We start from the raw sequence: 24,264 nt of genomic DNA, 5'->3' as shown, positions 1-24,264 counted from the left end.
ATGGGAGGCAGTATTTTTACCTTAATAACATGTCCAACAAATAATTCTATACCAGTTCCTAGAAATATATGTATATATTATAGTAAAACATAGTTGTACATTAGATTATATATTATAACTACATGTGTCTACTACACTTTGTTTATCACTAACTTAGAGCTTTGAGGCTATTTCCAATCTTTTATTACCAAAGGTCACTGTAAATAACCTTGTAATTCCATGTTCAGATTTGTGGCAGGATCTTCTTTAAGCTTCTTAGAAATGAGACCACTGGCTTAAAGGTATATGTATACTATGTTGTCAGCTATTGTCAAAGCTTCCGCCACAGGAGTGAGGGCATTTCAATCTTCCTTTAGTAGTGCATGTTGAATGCACATTACAAGTGGCATTTTATAAGTATGCAAATGGCTGAAGAGTCGCCTTTTGGTACTAAGTGTGAGCTGAAGACCAACTTCCCTTCAGGAAGTAGCCAGAATGTGGTAGTGACCTACATGGCACTCTGTAGCATATGCTATTGGTGCTCTGCCCATTCAAGTTTAGCATGAAAAACTTGACTTCTCACCACCTCCTTGTTTTTGGGTCTCTGTTAAAATGCAGGGCAGAATCACCAGGAACCCCATGCCCTCTGGGGGTGGCCCTTAGTGAATGACTACACAATAACCTGCCTCTCTGGTCTTGATACACTACTCTGGGACCTCCAGAATAACCACAGGGAGCTGTCCCATTGGAGCAACTGGCTCAATGCTGCACCCTCCGTGTGTTCTGTCTGATTCCACCTTTCTGCAGTGGATGGTTTTTGCTTTCCCAGCAAACTGATTGCATTCTGATCCTCATCTCAGGACCTGTGTTTTAGAGACAACCAAAAACAAGTGGTTGCCTAATGAGTTCCTGCAAGTATCAAACTCACACATATGTTATTAGAAATAATCCAGGGATAAGTAATTCTGTCTTTTGATAGAATTGCCAGTTTAATATCTCCAGTAACATGAGTGATGCTAAGATAGTCCAGTAAAGTCTCCATGTGCTGCCAGTGTCTTCAGTGATGAGAAATGACAGTGCTCTTTGGAGAAACACATATGGAAAAGCAGGTGAATGTGAACGAAGCATTAATGAGCAACATGACTGAGGGCTGATGAGATGGCTTAGTAGGTAAAGTGCTCGCATGAGGACCCAAGTTCAGATTCCCAGCAGCACATAAAGGAAAAGGTTTGAGCCAGGCATGGTGGTGCACGCCTTTAACCTCATCATTCAGGACGCAGAGGCAGGTGATCTCAAGGCCCATGTGGCCTATATAGTGAGTTCTCAGGCCAGCCAGGGCAACAGAGTGAGACCCTATCTTAAAAAGAGTTTGAGGTTATACACCTATAAGTCCAGTACTGAGGTAGCAAAGACAGGGTATTTCTTTTTTTACTTATTGGTCAGCCAGTCTACCCTAGATCAACTTTGCTTCAGAAAGCAAATCAGAGTGTTTGAGGAAGACATTTACCATCAGCATCAGGCCTCCACAGGTGCTGGAGAGTGCGCTTTAGTGCATATAACATATACACATGAACATGTACACACATATACACAATGCACCGAATAAAATAAAAATAGTAATAGTAGTGATAATAGTAGTGATACAATTGATGTCCCGTTTTGTGAAATAGTCCCAAGTGCTGCGATGATAAGAGCTGTCAATAAGCAGACAGACATTTAGGGAAGACTTAAAAAAACTATGTGTATATTTGTGTGTCTGGGTGCACATGAGTGCAGGTGCCCATAGAGGCTAGAGGCATCAGGTCTCCCGTGTCCGGAGCTGGAGTTACAGGTGGTTCTGAGTTGCTTGATGTGGGTGCTGGGAATTGAACTCAGAGGCTTTCTTAACCGAGCCATCTCTCCAGTCCCAAAGACTTCTTGTAAGAAACCAATCTTAGAAGAGAAGTCAAGGGCAGCTGGAGGCTTCACAGGTCCACAGAAAATAATTCTGGATAAAAATGTAATTGGGGTTATTTTTGAAGCACAAAAGTCTTGCATGTAGATTACCAAAGATATCGTGTGGATATTTTGATACATACAAAGGAATAAAGATCATTAGAAACAGCTTAAACAAGAGAAAATTTCATATCATATTTCAAAAGATAGGTTACTAGTTAAAGCAAAAGTAATAATGATATATCAGGAGCTTATGGGAGCCTATGGATGGATGGCTTAATAGTAAAATGGCCAGGATGGAGGATGTGACAGTATACAATGGCAAAGTTTTTAAATTATTCATCAAATCATAAAATATTACTTCATGGTATACTACAATAATTTAAAAGTGTTTACTATAAATCTCAAAGCTGCTACTGAAAATTGAAAGAAGGCATACTAAATCACAGAAAAAGAACAAAGGTACAGTCAGTTTGAAGTAAGACAGAAAAAGAAGAAAAGAGGATAAAGAAAACATGAGACAAAGAAAAAGACCAGATAAATAATAGCATTAAATATAAATATAATCTAAACATTGAAACATGGAGATTTCAGTTTGTGTTAAGAAAATGTAAAAGCCTTCAAGATGCCATCTCTGAGACAATCAATTCAAATACAAATCTTAAAAAATTTAAAGATAAAAAACATATTGATGTCTTAGTTACTTTGTTATTGCTGTCATAAAACACTATGACCAAGGCAACTTACAAGAGATAACATTTAGTTTGGAACTTACAGTTTCAGAGGGTAAGAGGCTATGATGGTGTAGCAAAGACATGGTGGCAGGAACATCTGAGAGCTCACATCCTCATCCAAATGTTGGTAGAGAGAGAAAGAGGCTGGGGATGTCTTGAGTCTTTTAAAACCTTATAGCCCCCTTCCAAAAAGATCACACTCCTTAATCCTTCTCAAATAGTTCTACTAACTGGTCCAAGCACTCAATCATGTGAGCCTATGAGGATCATTCTCATTCAAGACATCACAACTTAAAACAAATACTAATTAGAAGGAAGGGGGATTGTTATATTGATATCAGACAAAGTAGATTTCAGAGCAATGAATACCACCACGGTATAGAGAAACATTTCAACTGGTGTGGGGGCACACATCTCAACACTCGGAAGATATAGGCAAGTGGGTCTCTGTGAGTTCAAAGTCAACCTGGTCTACTTAGTGAGACCCTGCCTCTAAACAAACAAGCAAACAAACAAAGTAGTGAAGAGGTAACTTCATCAGGAAAATAATACATTAACAACAACACCAGCAACAATATTAACAGCCTGTTAACAAGTTCTCAAAGCTCACGAAACAAGAGCTGATTAAATTTCAAAGAAAAAGAGAAAGAATACTACAAATTCTACAAAACTTCCCAGAATGTTGAAGGAGAAGCACTTGTTAAATCAGTCTGTGAGACAGCTGTCACATAAATTATCTCCAGATCTGATGAAGGCAAACCATTCTTTAAGGACATAGACAAAATTTGAGCAAATTAAATTAAGCCGTATGCTGGAAGAAAGAATATCATGACAAAGTGCAATTAAACCCTTGATTTAACATCTAAAAACTAACATAATCTCTCATAGTAACACACCACAAAAGGTCTTCACCTCAAGTGACCATGGCATTCTTTGTCCAGGATTCAGTTCCTTCTGTTACAGTGATTCCTGGTGAGTGAGTGGTGGCTTGTGACTCCAGCCGCGGGGTGACACTTAGGTGGGCTCTTAGTCACGGGGGCTTTGTGGCCTCTGATGTGTGCCATAGGCAGTTCGGGCTACTTGTTTGGGTATCAACAAAGTTGAGAAGGAAAGGTCTACAGGCAGGCTTGGAACTCAGAGCATATTTCAGTTTATACCTGGCCCTCATGGCTACCTGGGTGGCTCTGGGCATGGGGCTGGGTGAAGGTGGGGTTGTGGATTGCGTCCTAATGGTCATGTCTGCTCTTCCTGTGTCCAGGTGGATCACTATGGCCTGCTGTCCACTTTGCAGCTGATGTACACCGTGGGCTACTCCCTCTCTCTCATCTCCCTCTTCCTGGCTCTTACACTCCTCTTGTTTCTTCGGTGAGTAGAACCACAACATGTGATCAGATCCAGTCCTGTGCTGTGCTCAGTGGCCATCACTGGGAGGCAATAGGAGACTCTGCTGGATGATGTCAGGGATCTTCAGAGCTGGAAGCTTGAGATTCCTGAATGCATCCATTCCTTTTTTAAATGAGAGGACGGAATGTTTCAGTGAGGGGTATTGAGGCCCTGCTCGTGGGAGAGGCATTTGGGTACACACATAGAACTTGAAGTGCGACTCCTGACTCTTTGCCTAAGTTCCTGATCACGTCCTTTACCACTACAGCCCAGGCAAACCACAGTTCCACCAGAACCATTATTTGCACACAAGACTCCCCTTCCCCCTAGAAAGTCATGGTTGAACTTGGGTTTGAATGAGGCCTGTGGACCCCAGCCAGCTGCCAGTTGAAATCAATGAATTGCCTAAGTCCACATAGCTGTTGGGTGAGAGAGCCAGGTCCACAACCCACCAATTGCATAGTTTCAAAACCCAAGGTCCCAGTGCATTTTACTAAACTATACTTTAGGTGTCTTCCAAGTGAGACAATTATGAATCCACCAGTAAGCCCTCCAAGGAGGTTATTCAGTCAGAGGCACTGGTGAGTATAACATGACAGAATGGGCATTCAATACTACTGCAGGAGGCCTGTAGGTCTACCTCCATTTGGAAGATGCCAAGGTAACACTAGGAGTAGTATGGGGTAGGTGCTGCATCAAAAGCACAGAGGTGGACAGACAGTCGTGACAGTCTGAATCACAGAGGCCTATGGGGAAACCTCAGGCAGAAGTGATTAAAGATGACATTTTCTCCAGACACCTCTTACATGATTTTATATGAGTTAATGGATGCGATCTTTCCCTGGCCTCTGAGACAAATACTCTAATTCTCTGAGACAGCTGAGCCTTGGCGAGCCAGATTCTAGCCTCAGCATTTCTATATGTGAATTCAGCTCCACCACTCACTGCCCAGTGATTTCTGCCATTTACAGAATCAGGGCCATAAGAGGGCCTACTCCTCCAGTGGCAGCCAGAGGCAAAGGTGCCATAGGTCCCTGTATGTATGGCCTGTGATGTCAAACATGGTATCTGGGAAGGTGCTAATTGCCCCATTTTACAGATGGGGAGGGTAAGGTGTCTAGACCAGCAGACTGCACTATGTACCTCCATCTCTAGTGACAGATACACAGGTGGTCAGTCCTGAACTTCCAGCCATTCTTTCCTGGTGTTCTTTTGTGTAGAAAACTGCACTGCACACGCAATTACATCCACATGAACTTGTTTGCTTCGTTCATCCTGAGAGCACTGGCCGTCCTGGTGAAAGACATCATCTTATATAACTCCTACTCCAAGAGGCCTGATAATGAGAGTGGATGGATGTCCTATCTGTCAGAGGTAATCCCCTCCCCCCTGACAATGAGAGTGGATGGATGTCCTGTCTGTCAGAGGTAATCCCCTCCCCCCTGACAATGAGAGTGGATGGATGTCCTGTCTGTCAGAGGTAATCCCCTCCCCCCGACAATGAGAGTGGATGGATGTCCTGTCTGTCAGAGGTAGTCCCCTCCCCCTGACAATGAGAGTGGATGGATGTCCTGTCTGTCAGAGGTAGTCCCCTCCCCCCCTGACGGGGCAGAGCTTGTGGTGGTGGGTGTGGATCGGTGGAGACAGAGATAAAGGGTCTTGAAGCCTCTCTGATAGAAAGGTAGTGTATGACTTAAAAAACAGCCTCCCAAGGGTGGGCCAGGTAAGCAGAGGCTGATGGTCTCACCAGAGGTGACTTCTGAACTGCAAGCAAGCGACTAGATCAATCTTTTGTTGAGACAGTCTCTCACTGTGTAACCCAGGCTGATCCTCTTGCTTCTGCCTCATGAGTACTGGGATTGCAGGTGGGTGCCACCGTGCCCCTGTATTCGTGGGTTTTAAGTTATGGGGGATGGACAGATGTCTTAGTGGGTAAAGCACTTGCTGTGCAAGTATGAGAACTGGAACAGGCTGGCTGGCTAGGCTAGCCAGAGCAGCAAGCTCTAGGTTCAAGTGTGAGACTGTGCCTTAATATATAAAGTGTAGCACAATCAAAGAAGAGAGCTAGTGTCAGCCTCTCACCTACACACACGCACACACACACACACACACACACACACACACACACGGCCCTTACACACACATGAATGCACACACGCATACACACTCCTCTAAAAAGCCTTGAGTTATGGATCGACCCTGAATCTTTCTTGTTACGTTTATTTATTTGTGTGTACAGGAGTGCACATGGAATCAGAGCAGAAGAGTTAGAAGGAGTTGGTTCTTTTCTCCCACCATGTGGGTCCCAGGGATTGAACTCAAGGCAGTCAGGATTAGTGGCAAGCAGCTTTATCTGTGGAGCCAACTCTCTGAGCCCTTAATCATTAATCTCATTTTCAGAATTTCTATTTTTTCTAGTGTTTGTGTACATTTCATGTAATCTTTCAAATTTCTTAGCAAAATATTTCCACCTTCTCTGTAGCCTTTCTTCAAGTCTGTGGGGTCTGTAATTGTGTTTTCATTTTCAGTATTGATTATTTATATCTTAGCTGTTTTACTTTCACACCTGATGCTTGCTGCTAGAAGTTTCTCAATTTTTTTTGGACTTTTCCAAGAACAAACTCTTGACAATATTGAGCCCTTTTAGTTTATATTCTCATTTGGATTCATTTCTACCTTCATTACTTCCTTCCATGGGATTTCTTTGGTGAATCTGCTATTATGTTTGTCCAACTTTTCTCACAAGAACTTACTGTATCTGATCATCAATCTTCTCTTTTTAGATAGTTCCAATTAAGGGCACAAGTTCCATTCCAGGCTTGCTATTAGTTGCACAGTACAAAGTTTGGCACACTGAATTCTTTTAAATAGTAAGTTCAAGAAACACCTCATTTGTTACTGGACCTAAAAACTCCATGCAATGATTTCCAGTCATGAGAAGATTTAGTCAGCTATTGCAGTTCCTGTTCTGGTTGACTTGAGGCTAGAGAACAGATCCTTCCGCACTTTCATTTGGGCTGCTGCTGATGGTAAACTCTGATTTTGTGTTCTCCCTCCCTCCCTCTCTCCCTCCCTCCCTCCCTGCCTCCTTCCCTCCCTCTCTTCCTCCCTCTCTCTCTCCCTCTCTCCTTCCCTCTCTCCCTCCTTCCTTCCTTTTTTCTTTCTTCATTTAATTTTGTATGCATGTGTGTGTACACCATATAAATGAAGAAAAAAACAACAAAAACAGAAAAGGGTATCAGATCTATTGGGGCTGGAGTTACATAGACCGTTGTGAGTCACAGTGTGGGTGCTGGAAACCAAACCCAGGTCCTCTGTAAGAATGATACATGCTCTTAACCACTGAGCCATTTCTCTAGGCCCTTGCTTTTTTTTTTTAAGTCTGCATGTGCTTAAGTGAAGTCCTAGGTTCCCTAGGAACCACAAAAACAAGGAGTTGTGTCTCATGCCTGTAACTGTAATCTCCGAATTTAGGAAGCAGAAGGCAGGAGGACCAGAAGTTCAAGGTCATCCTTGACTACATAACAAGTTCAAGCCTGGCCCCGGGATACATAAGACCCCTGTGTCAAAACCAAACCAAATAGAATATCAAGAAAGAGATTAATCTTTCAAGGCTCCTTGAAGTCTTCTTGCCAGCTTCTCCGAGGTAGTCAGCAAGAGCTCAGGAAAGAGGGGAGGACAGGCCTGGGCATGTGTGTGCTTGGGAAGTTCATGCTCACCAGGTGCTGCCTGAGAATGCCAGGACTCACCCAGGTTCTGTCCCTGTCCCTGCAGATGTCTGCCTCCTGCCGCTCCGTCCAGGTCCTCCTGCACTACTTTGTGGGTGCCAATCACTTGTGGCTGCTGGTGGAAGGACTTTACCTCCATGCTCTGCTGGAGCCCACAGTGCTTCCTGAAAGGCGGCTGTGGCCCAGATACCTGGTGGTGGGTTGGGGTGAGTGACATGACTCCCATCTCCTCTCTCAGGGATCCATCAGACCATAAGAGCCAGACAGAGCCTTTAGTTAGAATCCCAATTAGAGGATGACAACTGGAGCAGATAATTTCTGGGTGACAAAGGTCTCTAAAGAAAGTGTGTGTGTGTGTGTGTGTGTGTGTGTGTGTGTGTGTGTGTGTGTGTATGCCCGTATACACGCATGTACATACACACATACATACAGGCACAAGCACAGGTCCTGTATGTTCAATGCACACATACAAAAATGGAAAGATCTTTGACACAACCAGGTGACATCCTTCTTACTCTTTCCAACGGTATTAGACTGCTCACAATGCCATAACAAAATAATCTGTGTGGCTCGGATGACAGACAATGGTTTCTCCTCTTTCTGGAGGCCAGGAGTCCAGTGTGCTTGCACTCTGGTGAGGACACTCATCATAATGTACACATAACTGTCGAATGGTGGAAAGAGGGAAAATGAGACCTCCAATCTCTTTTCATAAGGATACTAATCCCATTGTGAGGACCCCAACTCAGAACACTGTCTAAACCTAGTTACCTCATATTCCCCATTACCAAAAAGCACCACAGTGGTGATAGGCCTTCAACACAGAAATTTGGGGATGACACAACCCCTCAATCTGTGACATCAAGTCTTTTGCAAAACAAAAGGGTATTATTATTATTATTATTAACATTATTATCTTAAAAGTATATGCAGGGTATTCTGATCTGGAATTCAGTTTCCATAAGCCCTTGGTCAATTAGATGCTATGGAACTCAGAGGGAGTAAATGGACCCATGATATTCCTGATGAAAAATTTGGCTGAAGCCCATGAATTTACTCCAAACTACTTTGTGATAGATAGCAAGCCCTTTCTCCCCAGGGCCCAGCTTCTCTGACAGTAGAGCCATGGTTGGTCTTGGGCTACCCTAAGGCTCACCAGTTCTCTCAGTCCTGATTCTATACTTGGTTTTTAACCCTTTTGGAGCTGTTGTGCTGGGCCCCATCAGGCTGGTGGGGAGCAGGAGGTATTAGACAAGCAACTCTTAACTACCTTATCTATTTTCTACACAGCCTTCCCCATGCTGTTTGTTATTCCCTGGGGTTTCGCCCGTGCACACCTGGAGAACACAGGGTAAGTGATCCACCCAGTGTCAGCCTTCCACGGACCAGCAATTCCCAGATATGCCCACGTATAAGAAACAAGTTCACTTTTCCAAATTTGACGTGTCTATCCAATTTCTCCTATGCTGTCCTTCCAGAATATAACAGGAGTATAGCTAAGTAGTCAAAGATCTTGGAGCAGCCTATTAGTTACACATGTAAATTATAAAAGAATGCTGTCTAGACCATCTATGGTGCTGGGTATGTAAAGTCAGAAGCATGGAATAGTTGCTATAGCTTTGTTCACACGAGAGAAAACAGCAACTCGAATGCATATTGATGGAAGAGTCACTATGCACAATGTGGCACAGCTATATGGTGAAATACAATGTGAAGACTAAAATACTCCAAGAACACAAGCTAGTTCTGAATCTCCTAACTTACAGGAATTGAATCTCAGTGTTTTAAGCCTGTTCCCAAGTAATGCCTATTGTGTGATTTATTTTTCCTTCCAAATGACCATCATCCAGCCTTCATGTTTACATATGGATATATTTCTAAATATGTGACATGTGACATAAAGAAAACAAACCATTGGATAAAGTAATAAGGGTCTATAACCCAGGGTTTTTGTTTGTATGCACATGGAGGAAAATGTGGAAGGGTCCTAATGCTGAAGAGCAATTTCATGGTAGGAAGCCAATAGTTGTCTTTTGCCCTCATCCCTCATCTTAGGAGATGGGCTGGTAGACAGTTAATCTCAAAGGCAGGCAAGCATCCTTTTTCCATAGGGCATGAAACTTGGACATGCATCCTCATCTCATGTCTCTTCTACTCCTTACCTGGTCTGTAGGTGCTGGGCAACAAATGGAAACAAGAAAATCTGGTGGATCATCCGAGGACCCATGCTGCTTTGTGTAACAGTAAGGACTATCCCATCTATCTCTTTCGTCTCCGAGCTCTGTATCTTTGTGTAGCATCCCTCTACCCTCACCTCCTAACTCCTCAAATCTCTGGTCCACAAGAAGGGGACTATGAAATGTGAGCAGTTCCTCCCAGGTGAGGAAGTAGAAACTTCTGGTTCAGGATTTACATTCAGGGTGATGCTGTAAGCCTTCATCTCTCTGGATCTCTAAATGGAGACTTGAAGTCAGCTCTTCGATCCTTCCCTGAAGGGCTTTGACAGAGAAAGGACTGTCTGTGGTGTTGTGAGACTCTAGAAACTATGGAACTATCAGTGTGTGTCTTTGTTTGTTTGAGACAGGGTCTTGCAACATAGCAGAGATTGATCTCTAACTCATGATAGCCTCCTGCCTCAGCCAGTCCATTGTTGAAGTTACAGATGTATCCATGGATTGCTCAGCTTTGATTTTAATGCCGTTAGCAAGTGGGAGGAGGGAACCAAAGAAAGGATTTTTCCAGAGGAGAAATATGTGCAATCAGTGTTAACACAAAGCAGTCATGGCTAATGGAATAGATACTACTCCAGACACCTGGAGGAGGATGGGTGTGGTTTTCTCATGGTGAAGAAAACGTTTAGGGGAAAGAGATGACTGGCCTAGAGGAACATATACATTTAAAATGTGCTTCTTAAACTTTTCCACTTGTGATCTCTTTTCTCCAAAGCAAGTCTTTTGGAATCCCAAGTGTATCTACATATAAAATATGACTACAACCCAAGCATCTATGGACAGTGAATTCAAAAGAAATCTGCTTTAAAAGAATTCCTTGGCATATGCATGATTTGACCATTTTATAAAAGCAAGTTGGCAAACGAGTGAAATCAATATGCTCATTTATTTTTACATGAAGAATTAAATCTTGGCTCAGTATTTGATACTGCATTTTCAATGTTTTTCATAGTTGCTAGACATTTTTATAATTCTTAATGTTGAGAATGTCACTTTATATAAATATGTAGTTCAAAATGACAGAAGTATGTTTAGGGCCATTTTAGAAATTGTTGAAGATTCTTCCCGATACCAAGCTGAAATTCACATAGCAATTTTAAAAGTGAAACTGAAATTAGCAAATCAAATAGCAGGTTTTGGAAAGGTTTATTTTTAGTGTGTGTGTGTGTGTGTGTGTGTGTGTGTGTGTGTAAGTGCAGGTGCCCTTGGAGCTAGAAGAGGGTATCAGATCCCCTAAAGCTGGAGTTACAGGCAGTTGAGCCACCTGATGTATCTCTACTGTTGGTTAGCTCCCTTCTGCCTTTGAACACTTGGCTGAGAGAGACTGTTCAAGTGGAAGTTAGTCACACATGTCTTACTCACAAGACCCTGAGCCCTCACTTCTCCAATCAGGCCTCTGTTGTTAGCCCCCTGCACCTCCCCACCAGCTTCTTTGACCAGAGATGTCACCAATCCTCCCTTACACTCTGTCCAGCAGGACCACTTGTGGTGATATCTTTCTTGCACAAATAAAGCCTGTCTGGTGGTCAGAGAATGGAGCTTGCCACTAGCTAACCATAGAGGTCTGAAAGTCTGTACAGAGACAGGAAGTGAGTTGGCTGGGCAGAAACAGGTTATACGCAGGAAGAAATAGGAAATTGCTCTCTTCTCTGCTGAGACGTTTAGGAAGTAAGGTGTGCTGTGGCTTGCTCCTTCTCTCTGATCTCTCAGCATTTCACTCTGTATCTGACTCCAGCTTTTTATTATCTAGACCAATTAAGAACTCCTTTTACAATCACTGATGTTCACACTGTCATCTTTAGAAGCTTGATCGATAGTTCCCAAACAAATTGCTCTTGGAATCCCTTGGATGTCTTTAACATTTCTTGTGTCTTGAGTCCCATTTAAACACTTAGGTTTCATTGGTCTCACAGGGGGCTGGGGAGTCTAATTGGCAGCTGGGAAAACCATTGCTCTTCCAAGAATAGTCTTTGGGCCAATAGCATTAGCAGCAAAATCTAATGTGTCTATTATCAATTCAGATTCTTGTCACCCCACCTCCTCCCAAGCTATGGAATCAGAATCTGTATCCCAATAGGATCCCTGGGGTTTAGATATATATTAAAATAGATGAAACTGTCAACAAATGTGGTTCTCAAATGGGATGCACATTAGAAACACCACACTGTCTCAGACCAGTCACAGTAGGAAACATGAGAGAAAGGCCAGGCAGGCCGGGCGGTGGTGGCGCATGCCTTTAATCCCAGCACTCGGGAGGCAGAGGCAGGCGGATCTCTATGAGTTCAAGGCCGGGCTGGACCGATAGCCTCCGAAACAACACAGAGAAACCCTGTCTCGTAAACCCCCCCCCAAAAAAAAAGGCCAGGCAACTGACCCTTTAGAAGTTCTCAAGTGACTCTTTTGTTGCTGTTTTTTTTTTGTTTTGTTTTGATTTTCAAGACAAGGTCTTGTAGCTGTCCTGAAACTCATTCTGTATGCAAGACTGGCCTTGAGCTCAGAGATCCGCCTGCCTCTGCCTCCTGAGTGCTGGGATTAAAGGCGTGCGCCACTATCACCCGGCTTCAAGTGACTCTTGTGCAAAGCCAGGGCTGAAACCATCACCTTGCTGCTTCTGCCTTCCACAGTGGGCTGACCAGTCTGCTAGCTTCTGCCAGTCTTTCCTGGTTCCTGGAGTACCATTCCCTCCTAGCAGGAAAGGAGTATTTTTTTTTGCCTTCTCAATTTAGATAAAATGATCTTCACTTCCTGCTCTTTCTGAAACTCAGGTTATGATCGATTCCATATTTACCTTAGGTCACAATGGGCTCTCATCCTTTTATGCATTCTTTTCCTCTTGCTATTTCTACTCAAGCCACAGATTTTGGTGTTCTCACAGCTCCTGTCATCTTTCTTCCTGGAATATCCACTCAGACTTCAAGTTGGAATTATTCCTTAAAGTGTCTTCCAGGACACCTCCTTCTTGAGTCCACATTTACTGCATTTACTCAGCTCTAATGAGGTGTCCTCTGCAAATGTCCCTTAATTGATTCCCTTCCTTCTTGTCCCTGGTAATCAAGCCTCCATACTGCAGCCAGAGTGATCACTTTGAAGAAAAGACCAATTACATCTTTCCTCTTCCTATGACTCTTCAATGAATCAGCCCTAACACTCCAGATTGGTCCCAGAATCTTTAATATGATAAGGGTTGCTAGATCCTGAATGTTTGACCACAACACCCCATATTTTACTTATATAGAGAAACTTCAAGTTCTCCTTCTACATTGGGACGTTTGTTCCTTTACATGACCATCTGATGGCCCTAAATTTCTTCTTGGAAGTTAATACTTTAGTTAATCTCTCTATTCCATAGATCAGCAGAAGTCATCAGATATGCCTGGAAAGGAACATTTATATAAAGATTGTAGGGAAGATACTGTTAACCACTATTGTCTGTGTCTGCAGCTATTTGACTAAGAGGTTAACATTGAATGGAAACTGGAGGGATTTTCCTTTGGTAAAGGGATGACTATTGTCATTAGCTGGTAGAACAAGGCATGGTCCATAGTTTTCATGGTTGATCACATAACCATATATTGCCACTCTCCACTAATCTGAGTAGCCATAACCCAACTCTGAAAGAGGATTCACAAAATAACAACATGGAAAGAGCCCTGGGTCCCTGAATGGCTGCATGGAACAGAGATCTTCAAAATATACTAGGTCGCAAAAGGAAAATACTGTGCTAAAGGAAAAAAAATTCCTTGACCTTCATGTATATTCTATTTAAACTGAAATTCTAAAACAGTGGTTCTTAGCTTTCCTAATGCTGCACTCCCTTAGTACAGTTCTTCATGTTGTGGTGACCCCCCAACCATAAAATTATTTTCATTGCTACTTCATAACTGTAATTGCGCTACCATTACAAATCTCAATGTAAACATCAGATATGCAGATGGTCTTAGGCAGCCCCTGTGTAAGGGTTTGTCGACTCTCAGGTTGAGAACCACCATTCTAAAACAGTGAAAAGAAACATTAATCAAAATTGAGCTGGCAGTCCTTGTTATTTAAGATTAGAGTGCACTTAACAATTTTCCTTTATACTTGTTGTTTTTGTTCTGGAGCTCACATTTCTGGAGCAAGGTGCAGACCTTAGGAAAAGTCTACTGCATGTGATGAAAAGAATACTGGGACCAAAGAGACCCTCCTATTCCAGGTTTCAGATCCCAGGTCAACATCCCTGGTCATCACTGTGTCCCAAATCTCGTATTTGCTGAACAACATCTGGGTCGAAGAATTATAGACATTGTAGACATGCAGGCACATCAGCTGACTTCATCTGCTGCGCTTAGTGTTGCGATTCTTGTGTTTCAGAAAAGCCCATACTGTGAGAAGCTGGAAAATCCAGATGTTCTTTGAGCTTTTCACCAGAAGAAGAAACGGGAGAATTCCCACCTCTTCCTTCACACATCTTATTTCTAAAACTGTGCTGCTCAAATTAGCCTCAAGCCCTTGACTGTTCTGTTGGGGTTGAGTCACACTGGAACATAGTGTGTTCTTACATCTTAGTCACCAGCACCTGCTAGCAAAATTGTAAAGCCTCCACTCTCCATCAAGGGCAGCCTAATTAACTAATTACATTGAGAAAGGTCTAACAGTCTGACCATGTTAAACAGTCAGTTGAGTGGGTTGCTCAGCCAACCAGGTGAATGAGCTATCTGTTGGCTTTATGACACCACAAAATCAAACCCTTAATGCCTCTCACTGACTTAAGAATGTGACAATACTGAAAAAAAAATGGGCAAAATTACTCTCCATTTTCCACTGTCCATCTTCAGGCCCTCTGTCTCACTAGGAATTAGGGGTTCCTATAGCTCCAGGTCACCTGAGACAGCATTTCACTCCTACACTGTTGTCTACTGAAGAGTCGAAGCGGGAATCTCCCTACCTGCCTTGTCCCATTATCTGCCACTAAAACACTCTCCCAGTCCTACAAAGAAAAGTGGAGTGACACTGCTGCTTTTACATATCCGTTGTCCATGCCTGTTCCTTTCACAGACCAGCCTCACAGCGCATCGCAGTCTGGCTCTTGGTCTCCTCTCTGCACCGTAGCATTATTAGGGAGCTCCTTCTTGCTAAGTTCTGTCTTACGTTGTTTGTCTTCACTCCATCCTAGTTTCTTCTTTTTATGGTGAAAGTAGATCAGATCATAGGTGTGTTAGCTACTCTTCTATCGCTGTACTAAAATACAAGGGTCCATTGTGGCAGGAACATGGCAACAGGCAGGGAAAGCACAGCAGCAGGAAAATGAAGCTGTCTGACCACATTTTCACCCAGACTTGAAAAGCAGAGCGAAACAACAGGAGGATGGGTGAAGCTGTAAACCCTCAAAGCCTGGCCCTAGTGACGTACTTCCTGTGGCAAGGCTCCACATCCTAAAGGTCCCATAACCTTCCCAATCAGTGCCATCAACTGGAGACCAAGTGTTCAAATACAGGAACCCTGTGGGGGGTGGAGTGGGCGCATTTCTCATTCAAACCACTACAGTAGGCATTTGCTGAAGGTCTCAGTGCTGTGGAAAATGAATGCGTTTGGATGAAAGGAAGGAGACCTTCCCCAGTGCTCTCTCAGCCAGTCCTTAACCTTCTACAGAGCACATACATTTCAGCAGGACCCCTGGGGAAGGTATGTTTTAGCCTACAGGAGGAGCCATAGAAGGGTGATCATTTTTGTCCATATGGCAGGCCAAAAGGGCCAGGACTTGTCAAGTAGAAGAGATTGCTGACACGTGATGCCTTCTCCAGGGCACCTGTCATGTTAGAAATCACCACTGCTAACCTCAGGCCCACACCTGTGTACAGATGCTAGGGTGCCAAACACAGGTTACTAAGAAGGTCACATCTGCAAAAGCAGCTGCAGTATCCATGCCCTGGAAAAGAGTTTTGTGTTTGAGGCTCTGAGTGTTCCCTGGATGGTCACAAATTCCTAGGGGAGTGTTCCCTAGCTGGTCACAAATACCAAGGGGAGTTAGCTTCGTTCTTGAAAGCATTCCTCCTTTATCACCTTCTCTGATGGTGCACAGATGAAAAATCCACCATCCAAATGTGGCTTCTGACTCTCGACCTCTGGAAGGATCCATGGTAACTGGGGACGACGATCCACTAGGGCTGTGACGAGGTACTTCTTTCCTATGGCCATCGGTTGATGCCCATTTTCTCCTGTCTGGTCTCTGGAAGACACAGAGAGGAGCAGACCCACGGGCCTTTCATTTCCTAGGAGACGGTGGACTGCAGTCCACGGGCTGAAAGACACGTCTTCCTTGTTAAGCTTGCTTTGTCAGAAAAAAGGCCTGTGTCCTCCAAGTTACTAAGGGAAACACACAATGTTTTCTCATTGTGATGAGAAGCAGATATCCCATTTAAAGGGATAAATTACTTGGTTATGTTTCATTTGAATTTTTAAAATTTTCTGGTATTAAATCCTTTGGCCGGGAACTGCCTGAGTTCCTGTTGGTTTATGTTTTAGAAGCCCTAGCTTTTTTAGCAGTGAGCATCGAGTCCAGTGGAGCACACAAAAGGAATATATATATATATATATATATATATATATATATATATAGCATTCTAAAGCATGTGTTTCAGTCTGTAGGGTTTTCCTTCTGTATAGGGACATGTGTATTATGGTAGATCAATGTTTGTAGAGATTTTGGTCCATGACTTGCGCCTGATAGCCATTTATGTCAACTCTTTTCGCATTGCACGGCAATGTTATTGAACCCTTTCTATCTTAGAAACCAGTACTCTGATGACTTCATGCTCTGCTGAGGTCTGGACATGATCACCCATCTGCCTTAAGGCGTCTCTTGTGTTTGAAGCTTTCAGACACACTGTCCTCCCAGCATCACCAAAGCTCTTCCTCCACACGCGGTCCCTCTCTGGATGAATGGCACTACCACGCAGTAGAGGCCTACCATGAACTCTCAGGTCATCTTTGGTCTCACATCCAACCAGTAACAAAGGTTATTTGATACACACTTAGTAGTTTTAAATGCTCCATTCCTCGATATCGCTGAAACGCCAGGTTTGAATTCTCCTGCCTATCATCTTCCCCAAGAACTTGGAAACTGCCTCCCAGTACTCTCCCTCTTCCAAACTTACCCTCATCTAATCATTTCCCCCTTGCTGCTGTTAAACATGGTCTTCCTGAAAAGCAGAAGTTCTGTCTGGTCAGGTTGTACCTGCTTAAAATGTATCCCTGGTCCTCCACCACCTTCAAAAGAAATGACCATGAAAAGGCCGCATTTTGGTTGGCCCTGCCTCTCCAGTCTGTTCACACACACTGCTCTCAGTACCCACATTCACACTCAGCCTACACTCAACCACTTCTACAGTCCAGAAGACTCATGATTCCTCCTGGGGCAAAATATCGGTAAGAAATGAGGCCATATGAAGGCTTGACGGGGCCACAAACATGGCTGTGTAGCACTGTGGCTGCAGGTAGGGAGACTTGGTTCTCCCTTGTGGGACCCTTCTCATAGTGTGGTGGTTGAGCAATCCAGACAGAGGTGAGGGCAGAGGAAATGAGGGAGAGGAGAGGAGAGGGGAGGAGAGGAGAGGGGAGGAGAGGAGAGGAGAGGGGAGAAGAGGAGAAGAGTGGAGAGGGAGAGAGTCTCTACTCAGAAATCATGTGATATTGCTTCTAGCATGTTCTTTTCATTAGCTGCAAGCTATTAAATATAATGTGCACACAGGGTGAGAGTGGGGGAAGGAGACCAGGTTCTCCCTTTTAAAAGAAGTATAAGGAATTTCAGACATGCTTCGTAGTTTCTAACAAAGATGGTAGTGAAGGTCTAGATTTGCTCAGTCTGTGATAGTTGTGGGAAATAGTGTGGCGAGGTGAAGACATACACTCTCCAGTGAGCCCCACTGCAAATCTCAAGTTAGACATCAAGAGGGCCGCAGTTCCTGTAAGTGGTACATCTCTGAAGGGAAAGGTATCCTGGCAGTCAAGGGCCAAGGAATCCCACAAAGTCACACCACACAACAAACCTCATACAAGTGATTTATTGAAAAAAAAAACCCACAAGGGGGTGGCTGTCTCTGCTTGAAAGAGAAGCAGAAGGGAACTGAGCAGGAGACAAGCTTATATGTAGGGTTTCTTGGGGGAGGAGTTTTCCAGGGTGGGAATTAGTGAGATTTCAAATCCTGAGCTAGAGCAGGCTCAGGGATTGATGGATTTCTGAGTTTAGAAATTGGTGGGTTTTGGCAGGTTTTCAAACCTAGAAGTGTGCTCTGACCTTTTACCCTACGGTTCTCTTCTGAGAAAAAAAGCGCACTGTTCCATTTAAGGGAAGGTAGCTTTGTTAACTCTGGTCATAATCAACTGCCCAGTCACCGCCTAGCTATGCAAGCTTCAGTATTGTACTCACCCTCTCTAACGCTGTGCTTCTTCATTGTTTTATGGGGACAAAACATAACTGTGACAACTTTAGAGAGTTGTTTTGAAGAGTAAATGAACCAGTGTGGGGGAAGTTCTTAGCCCAAAGACAGGTGGTAAGTAGTCAATAAGTCTAACTTAACAACAATACTTGTTTGTCTTTCTCAGAGCGCTGAGTGGTGGACCTCTCTGAGGCAGCATAAACTAAATGATACTCGAAGCTCCCGCCCAGACTTTCGCTTCTAAGAGTCTTTGGGACAATGGGGACTACCACAGACACTTCCTGTGTGACCTGCCAACTTGCCCCTGGTTCACATGGATGAGGAACTGATGGCCATGCCCAGGGTGACCTTGAGATCAGCAGCATGTAGCATCCACCCCTTACTTACCTATATTTGCTTTTTGTCTTCAAGGTCAATTTCTTCATATTCCTCAAAATCCTCAAGCTTCTCATTTCGAAGCTCAAAGCCCATCAGATGTGCTTCAGAGACTATAAGTACAGGTGAGTGGCCTAAGGTCAGTGTCCATCAACCCAAGGTTATCCTGACTTGTGAGTGGCCCAAGGCGGGTGCTTGTCAACCCAAGGTTATCCTGACTCTGGTTGTGTCTCTCATGTGATGGGAAGGGAGCAACAGTGTATTCCATACTTTTCTCACTCCTGTGACCAAATGCTGGACAAGAAGCAGCTTCCTGGAGGAAAGGCTATTTTTGACCCACAGCTTGAGAAAGTACAGTCTGCCGTGGCTGGGAAGGCCTGGCGGTGGAAGCAGCTCACATCCATGGTGGCAATGGCTTGTGGTTCATCTTCCTCACTTCTTAGCAGATTGGGAGGCAGAGCTTTTGTGCCGGAAATGAGGCTGGGATATAACCTTCAGTTACTGGTCTCTTCTTCCCTTTGTCTGCCCGGTAGGCCCCATGTCTGAAAGGCTCTACAGGCTCCAAAAGAGCACCACCAGCTGGGCCTTAAAGGTTTAAACAGGTGAATGCATGGAAGACATTTCACATTCAAAGTGTAACACACAGATTGTATTCATGTATTTGTCACCTAAGGAGAGGAGGTAGTGTTGATGAAAGTTCTTGTCCTATCAGGTCCTGCCACTCTTCTCAGTCCTAAATAAGCACACAAAGACTTATATTAATTATTAAACTGTTGGCTGATGTCTTGGGCTTCTTATTGGCTAGCTCTGTCTTAATCATTAACCCATAACTATTAATCTATATATATCTACATGACCTTATCTTACCAGAGAACACATGACATGCCCTATTCTCCTGGTCTCCTCATGTCATCCATTTCCCAGTCTTCCTCTCCTACCTTTCCCAGAATTCTCCTTGTTTCTTAGTTCCACCCATCTTTCTGTCTGGCCAATCAGTATTTTATTCATCAACCAATATATACAGAAGGTCATCTCCCATTAGGGTAGAGTAGAGCCCTTCTGAAAAGGTGTTGGGGTACTGGTGAGACTTTTGTCAACGACTAAACTCTTCTAACCTCATGACAGTGATTTAAAGTAGTGAGAAGTCAAAATCACATTAATCCCCTTGTCAGGAGGCTGTTAAAATGAATGGCTGTCTTAGTTACTCTTCTGTTGCTGTGGTAAGTCATCATGACCAAGGCAATTTGTAGAAGAGTTTATTGGGGACTTACACAGTCAGAGGGATGAAGTTCATGATCAGAAAGGCAGGAAGCATGCAGAAAGCAGGCAGGCATGGCATGGTAGCAGGAGCTGAATGCTTACATCTTGATCTACAAGCATGAGGCAGAAAGAGAGACACTGGGAATGCAATGGTTTTGGAAACCTAAAAGTCCACCTCTAGTGACTCCAATAAGGCCACAGCTCCTCATCCTTCTCAAGCATTCCACCAGCGGGAGACCAAGTATTCAAACAGATGAGCCTATGGGAGCCATTCTCATTCAAATCCCCACTGTGATTTTTGGAGCTAGAAAGCCTTGTATGAAGGGCAGTTTGTGCTGTCTTCCATGGAGGGAATTGGAGCAAGAAATGTTTAGAGTCCACAGAAATACATTCAATTCACACATCCCTTTTCTTTGTGAGTTATCTTTGTGGGATCTCACTGTTAATTCTCTGTAATGACAATAGACCCTGCAAATAACTTAGATGATAGACTTTTATTGAACACTGAACTGCTGTGAAAATGAATGTGTGAGGAATGAATGGCTGGCAAGTTCCCCTCCCTCTATTTCTCGTTATTTTTCCAAGGTGGCAGGTAAACTTTCCCAGGGATGCCAGGGAACATGTGTTTTAACCTCAAGGAAAGCTCTGAGTCGGGGATTTTAGTTCATCAAACAGGCCACAAACTGAGGGTGCAGGCAGCTCTAGCCATGTTGCTCACTGTGTCTAAGACTGATTTTGATGATGAAAAGGTAGATCCCCCCCTTTACTAGGCAAATATTCATTGGGTGCTTCCCGTATGCTTGGACAAAAGGTGAGTATGATGAGGGCCCCACCATGCCTTAGGAGCAATTGTGGCTACTTTAGCGATGGCAGAGACAATGCTATGGAGCAGACAGGAGGGAAGGGGCTGGCTACACACCCCAGCTCCCTCACTGACCCTAAATAAGCTTGACCCCTAAGAGAGTGTTGTGGCAGACCAATCTCCTATGATTTGTGACAACAGAATGATATTGTTTATGGGCAGTCAATTTAATCAGATATGGAGGGTGGCGTTTTCTCTAGACCCAGACCCTGAGGTCATCGTCCCAAGACTCTTACTCCAACATATCTAGAAGAGTAGGCCTACCCAATTCAGGAATGAGCATATATATACTATAATCATTCCTGAAGGCTTTCATCCAAATATTTGACAGAAACCCTTAGCCTTGGGGAACTGGCCTGGTCTGGGCCCCAGGGAGTCATGCTATCTCTCTTGGCGCCTCTGGTCCAGACTCCAAGTGGCCAGGCAGCCTCTTTGGCCCCTTTCCCAAGGCTCAGCCTCCTCATACCACTGTTCTCAGGGTGGAACTCCAAGAACAAGCAGAGCTGCTAGAGCCCACTCAAGGAGTGCCCCTCCCCCATCAACAAGCAAGTGTTCTGACCACCAGGCTACCTCCAGAAACTACACAGAGGCAAAGACTGTAGGAGACAGACGTAAAGAAGGCGAGGGCTGTCCTAGCTAGGGATCTTATTACTGTGATAAAAAACACCATGACCAAAGCAACTTGTGGAATGTGGTAATTTGAATGTATTTGGCCCCGTAAGCTCATAGGGAGAGGAGTGGCCCTACTAGGAGGTGTGGGCTTGTTGGAGGAAGTGTGGTCTTGTTGGAGGAGGCTGGATGACACATGTCTTTAATTCAGGCCTTGAGGCTGAAGGACACACCTTTAATCTGGGCCACACCTTTTATGAGGTGGGCTTTGAGATCTTTTCTCAAGCTTCCCTCATTGTGACAGTCAGTTGACTTCCTGTTGCCTGCAGAAGTAGGACACTTGGTTATTTCTCCAGCACCATGCCTGACTGCATGCTACCATGTTCCCTGCCAGGATAGACTCTGAAACTGTAAGCGAGCCCCTCAATTAAATATTTTCCTTAAGAGAGTTGCTGTGGTCATGGTGTCTTTTCACATCAATAGTAAACCTCAACGAAGACAGGAAGAAAGGGTTTATTACCTCTTATAGCTGTAGCTCATCATCTGGGAACGTCAAAGGGCAGGAACTCAAGGAAGGAATCTGGAGGCAGGAACTGATGTAGAGGCCTTGGAAGAGAGCTTCTCACTGGCTGATTCCTCATGGCTTTCTCAACTTGTTCTAGTATAGTGCCCAGAACCACCAGCTTAGGAGTAGCTCCACCCACAATGAGCTGGGCCCTCCCATATCAATCATCAATCAAAAATGATGCATTGCCCCTGGGCCAGTCTGGTGGGGTTGTGTTTTCAGTTGAGATTCCTTATTTCCAAATGATTCTGATTTGTGTCAATTAGAATAAAACTAGCCAGCATACATCCAATGATCCCATGAGACCCAAAGCCTGACACATTTTACTCATGGTAAATTTTACCATGTTTCTCTGGGCCCTCCTCCATGTTCTAGATCCTCAGTGAACTCCTAATAGTCGCCCAGTTTAACTGCTTTGAGCATCTGCTGAGAGCTGGCTTAAATACAGCCTTGTGGGTTCCATGACTTGATAGTTCCCTCAGGAAGTGTGGGATAATGTCTTACTATGTTGGCCTCTTAGAGACTTCCCCAGGAGATTCTGATAGACAGCCAGAGCCAAGAGCCACCGATCTGATTCTCTAGTAACTAACCTGTTGGGCTTCCTTCTTGGACCGTGGTGAATGTGTTCCTCTACAGCCTCACTGGGCGGCATTGATCTGGGGAAGGGTAGGTTAAGACACTGGGAAAACCATGTGGCTGGGCAATGATGCTTTGTGGCAGATAGAATAACATTGACTGACATGTGCCATCTGTTTGGAATCTGCCTTTTCCTTTTCCCACTCATGTCCAAGAAAAGTGCTTGAGAGGAACCTTGGCATGTGTCTGCCCAAAGACTTTCCTGGGGGAGAGGCCTCACTTAGGGGTGTTAGCTACTTGACTGTTGCACATGTTTGAAGTCTGTGGAAGGTAGAGGCAAGGGGAAGGTGTTCCTCTTTAAGTCCTCACGTGCTTCATAAGGCTTTCTGGTCTCAGAGAAGATTCAGAAATCCAGAGGTCGCCGGAAGAGTGCTTGGTGAGCACTCTGTCACAGTAGAGTAGAGGTATTGACAGGTGCCCAAGAAGTCCCTCCTAGCCCCTCCTCTCAGCTACTTTTGGGGGAGGCATTTCATTTCTCTGGCTAGCTTCCACTGAGTTAGACAGGGTAAGATCTGAACATGTCTTCCTTTGGTGCTTTTCTCTGCCATTTTGGTTGACCATGCCTTTTCTGCTAACTCACTCTTTTCCCGGTTGGTTAGCATGATCCTACTGGTTTGTAGACTGTGGGACTTGTCTCTGAAGACACAGGCACACTCTCTCTCACTATGCTTTCTGAGCTGGAGAATCCTGCAAGATCTGTGAGCTTGTTTGCCCCTTTTGCCCGTGGGAAGCCATGGTAGCTGTCACATCAGCAGGCATCGCCATAGCCGCTCCCTCCATGTTAATTGTCCTATGAAAGCCCCTGGTGGGGTAGAGAGAGGAACATGGTGCCAGTGTATGTCACCTAAAGCCCAGTGGATTCAAGGCTGCCTTCAGCTCTGTGAGCTTCTGAGGACCTTCAGAATGTAATGCTCAAGCGCTGGCCCTTCTCCAGGAGTCTATATTAGGAAGGTTTAAATTAAACATATGTAGATCTCACCCAAGAGGCAAGTTTCTAGAAGCAAGAGATCCTGCTGGCTTCTTAGCTTTCCTTATGGGCCTCCACTCTCAAGCAAAGGAAACAGTAAATGGCTCTACCATCTGACTTGGAGAGGGTAAACTGAGGCAAGGGTGAAGGGCACTTCCTCAGAGGCTAACAGACCCTCAGCCCTTTCCCACTTCACTGTTCTCTGTGGGCCCCAGCAGGAAGACAGCTCTCTTTCCTTTATTATTGGTTTTACTCTATGTGATGTGTGCAGCCTGAGTTCACAGTGAATTTATAGGGAAAATAATTTCTTTACATACTCACTCCATTCTCCTGTCTGAAAGGAGTTTTTGGTGGGCAGCACAAGGGAGGGGAGGTTTAACTCATACTCATAGAGACCTTGGCTTGGGTTGGAAAATTTTTATGGATTAGATGATTAAAAGGAAGAAAAGGCATACAGATTTAGAAGTTTTGTGCGCCATGGGAGCCTTCTCAAGGCAATGAAGACATAAAGAAGTGATCAAACTTGTATATATTAATGACTGTCTGATAAAGGGCAGACAGTCATGGAGAGATATTACTGGACAAA

At 44.2% G+C, this 24,264-nt stretch overlaps 1 protein-coding gene across 1 annotated transcript in view; it reads left to right on the top strand.

Moving 5' to 3' along the window:
• Nucleotides 1-24,264, top strand: part of Glp2r (glucagon like peptide 2 receptor) — a 55,312-nt gene that overhangs the window by 18,135 nt on the left and 12,913 nt on the right. The window contains exons 5-10 of the mRNA NM_001281408.1: nt 3,907-4,013; nt 5,252-5,405; nt 7,806-7,965; nt 9,050-9,110; nt 9,933-10,002; nt 18,816-18,904. Coding sequence (NP_001268337.1) covers nt 3,907-4,013; nt 5,252-5,405; nt 7,806-7,965; nt 9,050-9,110; nt 9,933-10,002; nt 18,816-18,904 — 641 coding nt within the window. The remainder of the gene's footprint in view (nt 1-3,906; nt 4,014-5,251; nt 5,406-7,805; nt 7,966-9,049; nt 9,111-9,932; nt 10,003-18,815; nt 18,905-24,264) is intronic.

The sequence above is a fragment of the Mesocricetus auratus genome, unplaced genomic scaffold, assembly GCF_017639785.1.
Source record: "Mesocricetus auratus isolate SY011 unplaced genomic scaffold, BCM_Maur_2.0 Super-Scaffold_100007, whole genome shotgun sequence".
Classification (NCBI taxonomy): Eukaryota; Metazoa; Chordata; class Mammalia; order Rodentia; family Cricetidae; genus Mesocricetus; species Mesocricetus auratus.
This window is presented reverse-complemented; position numbering and strand designations above follow the sequence as displayed.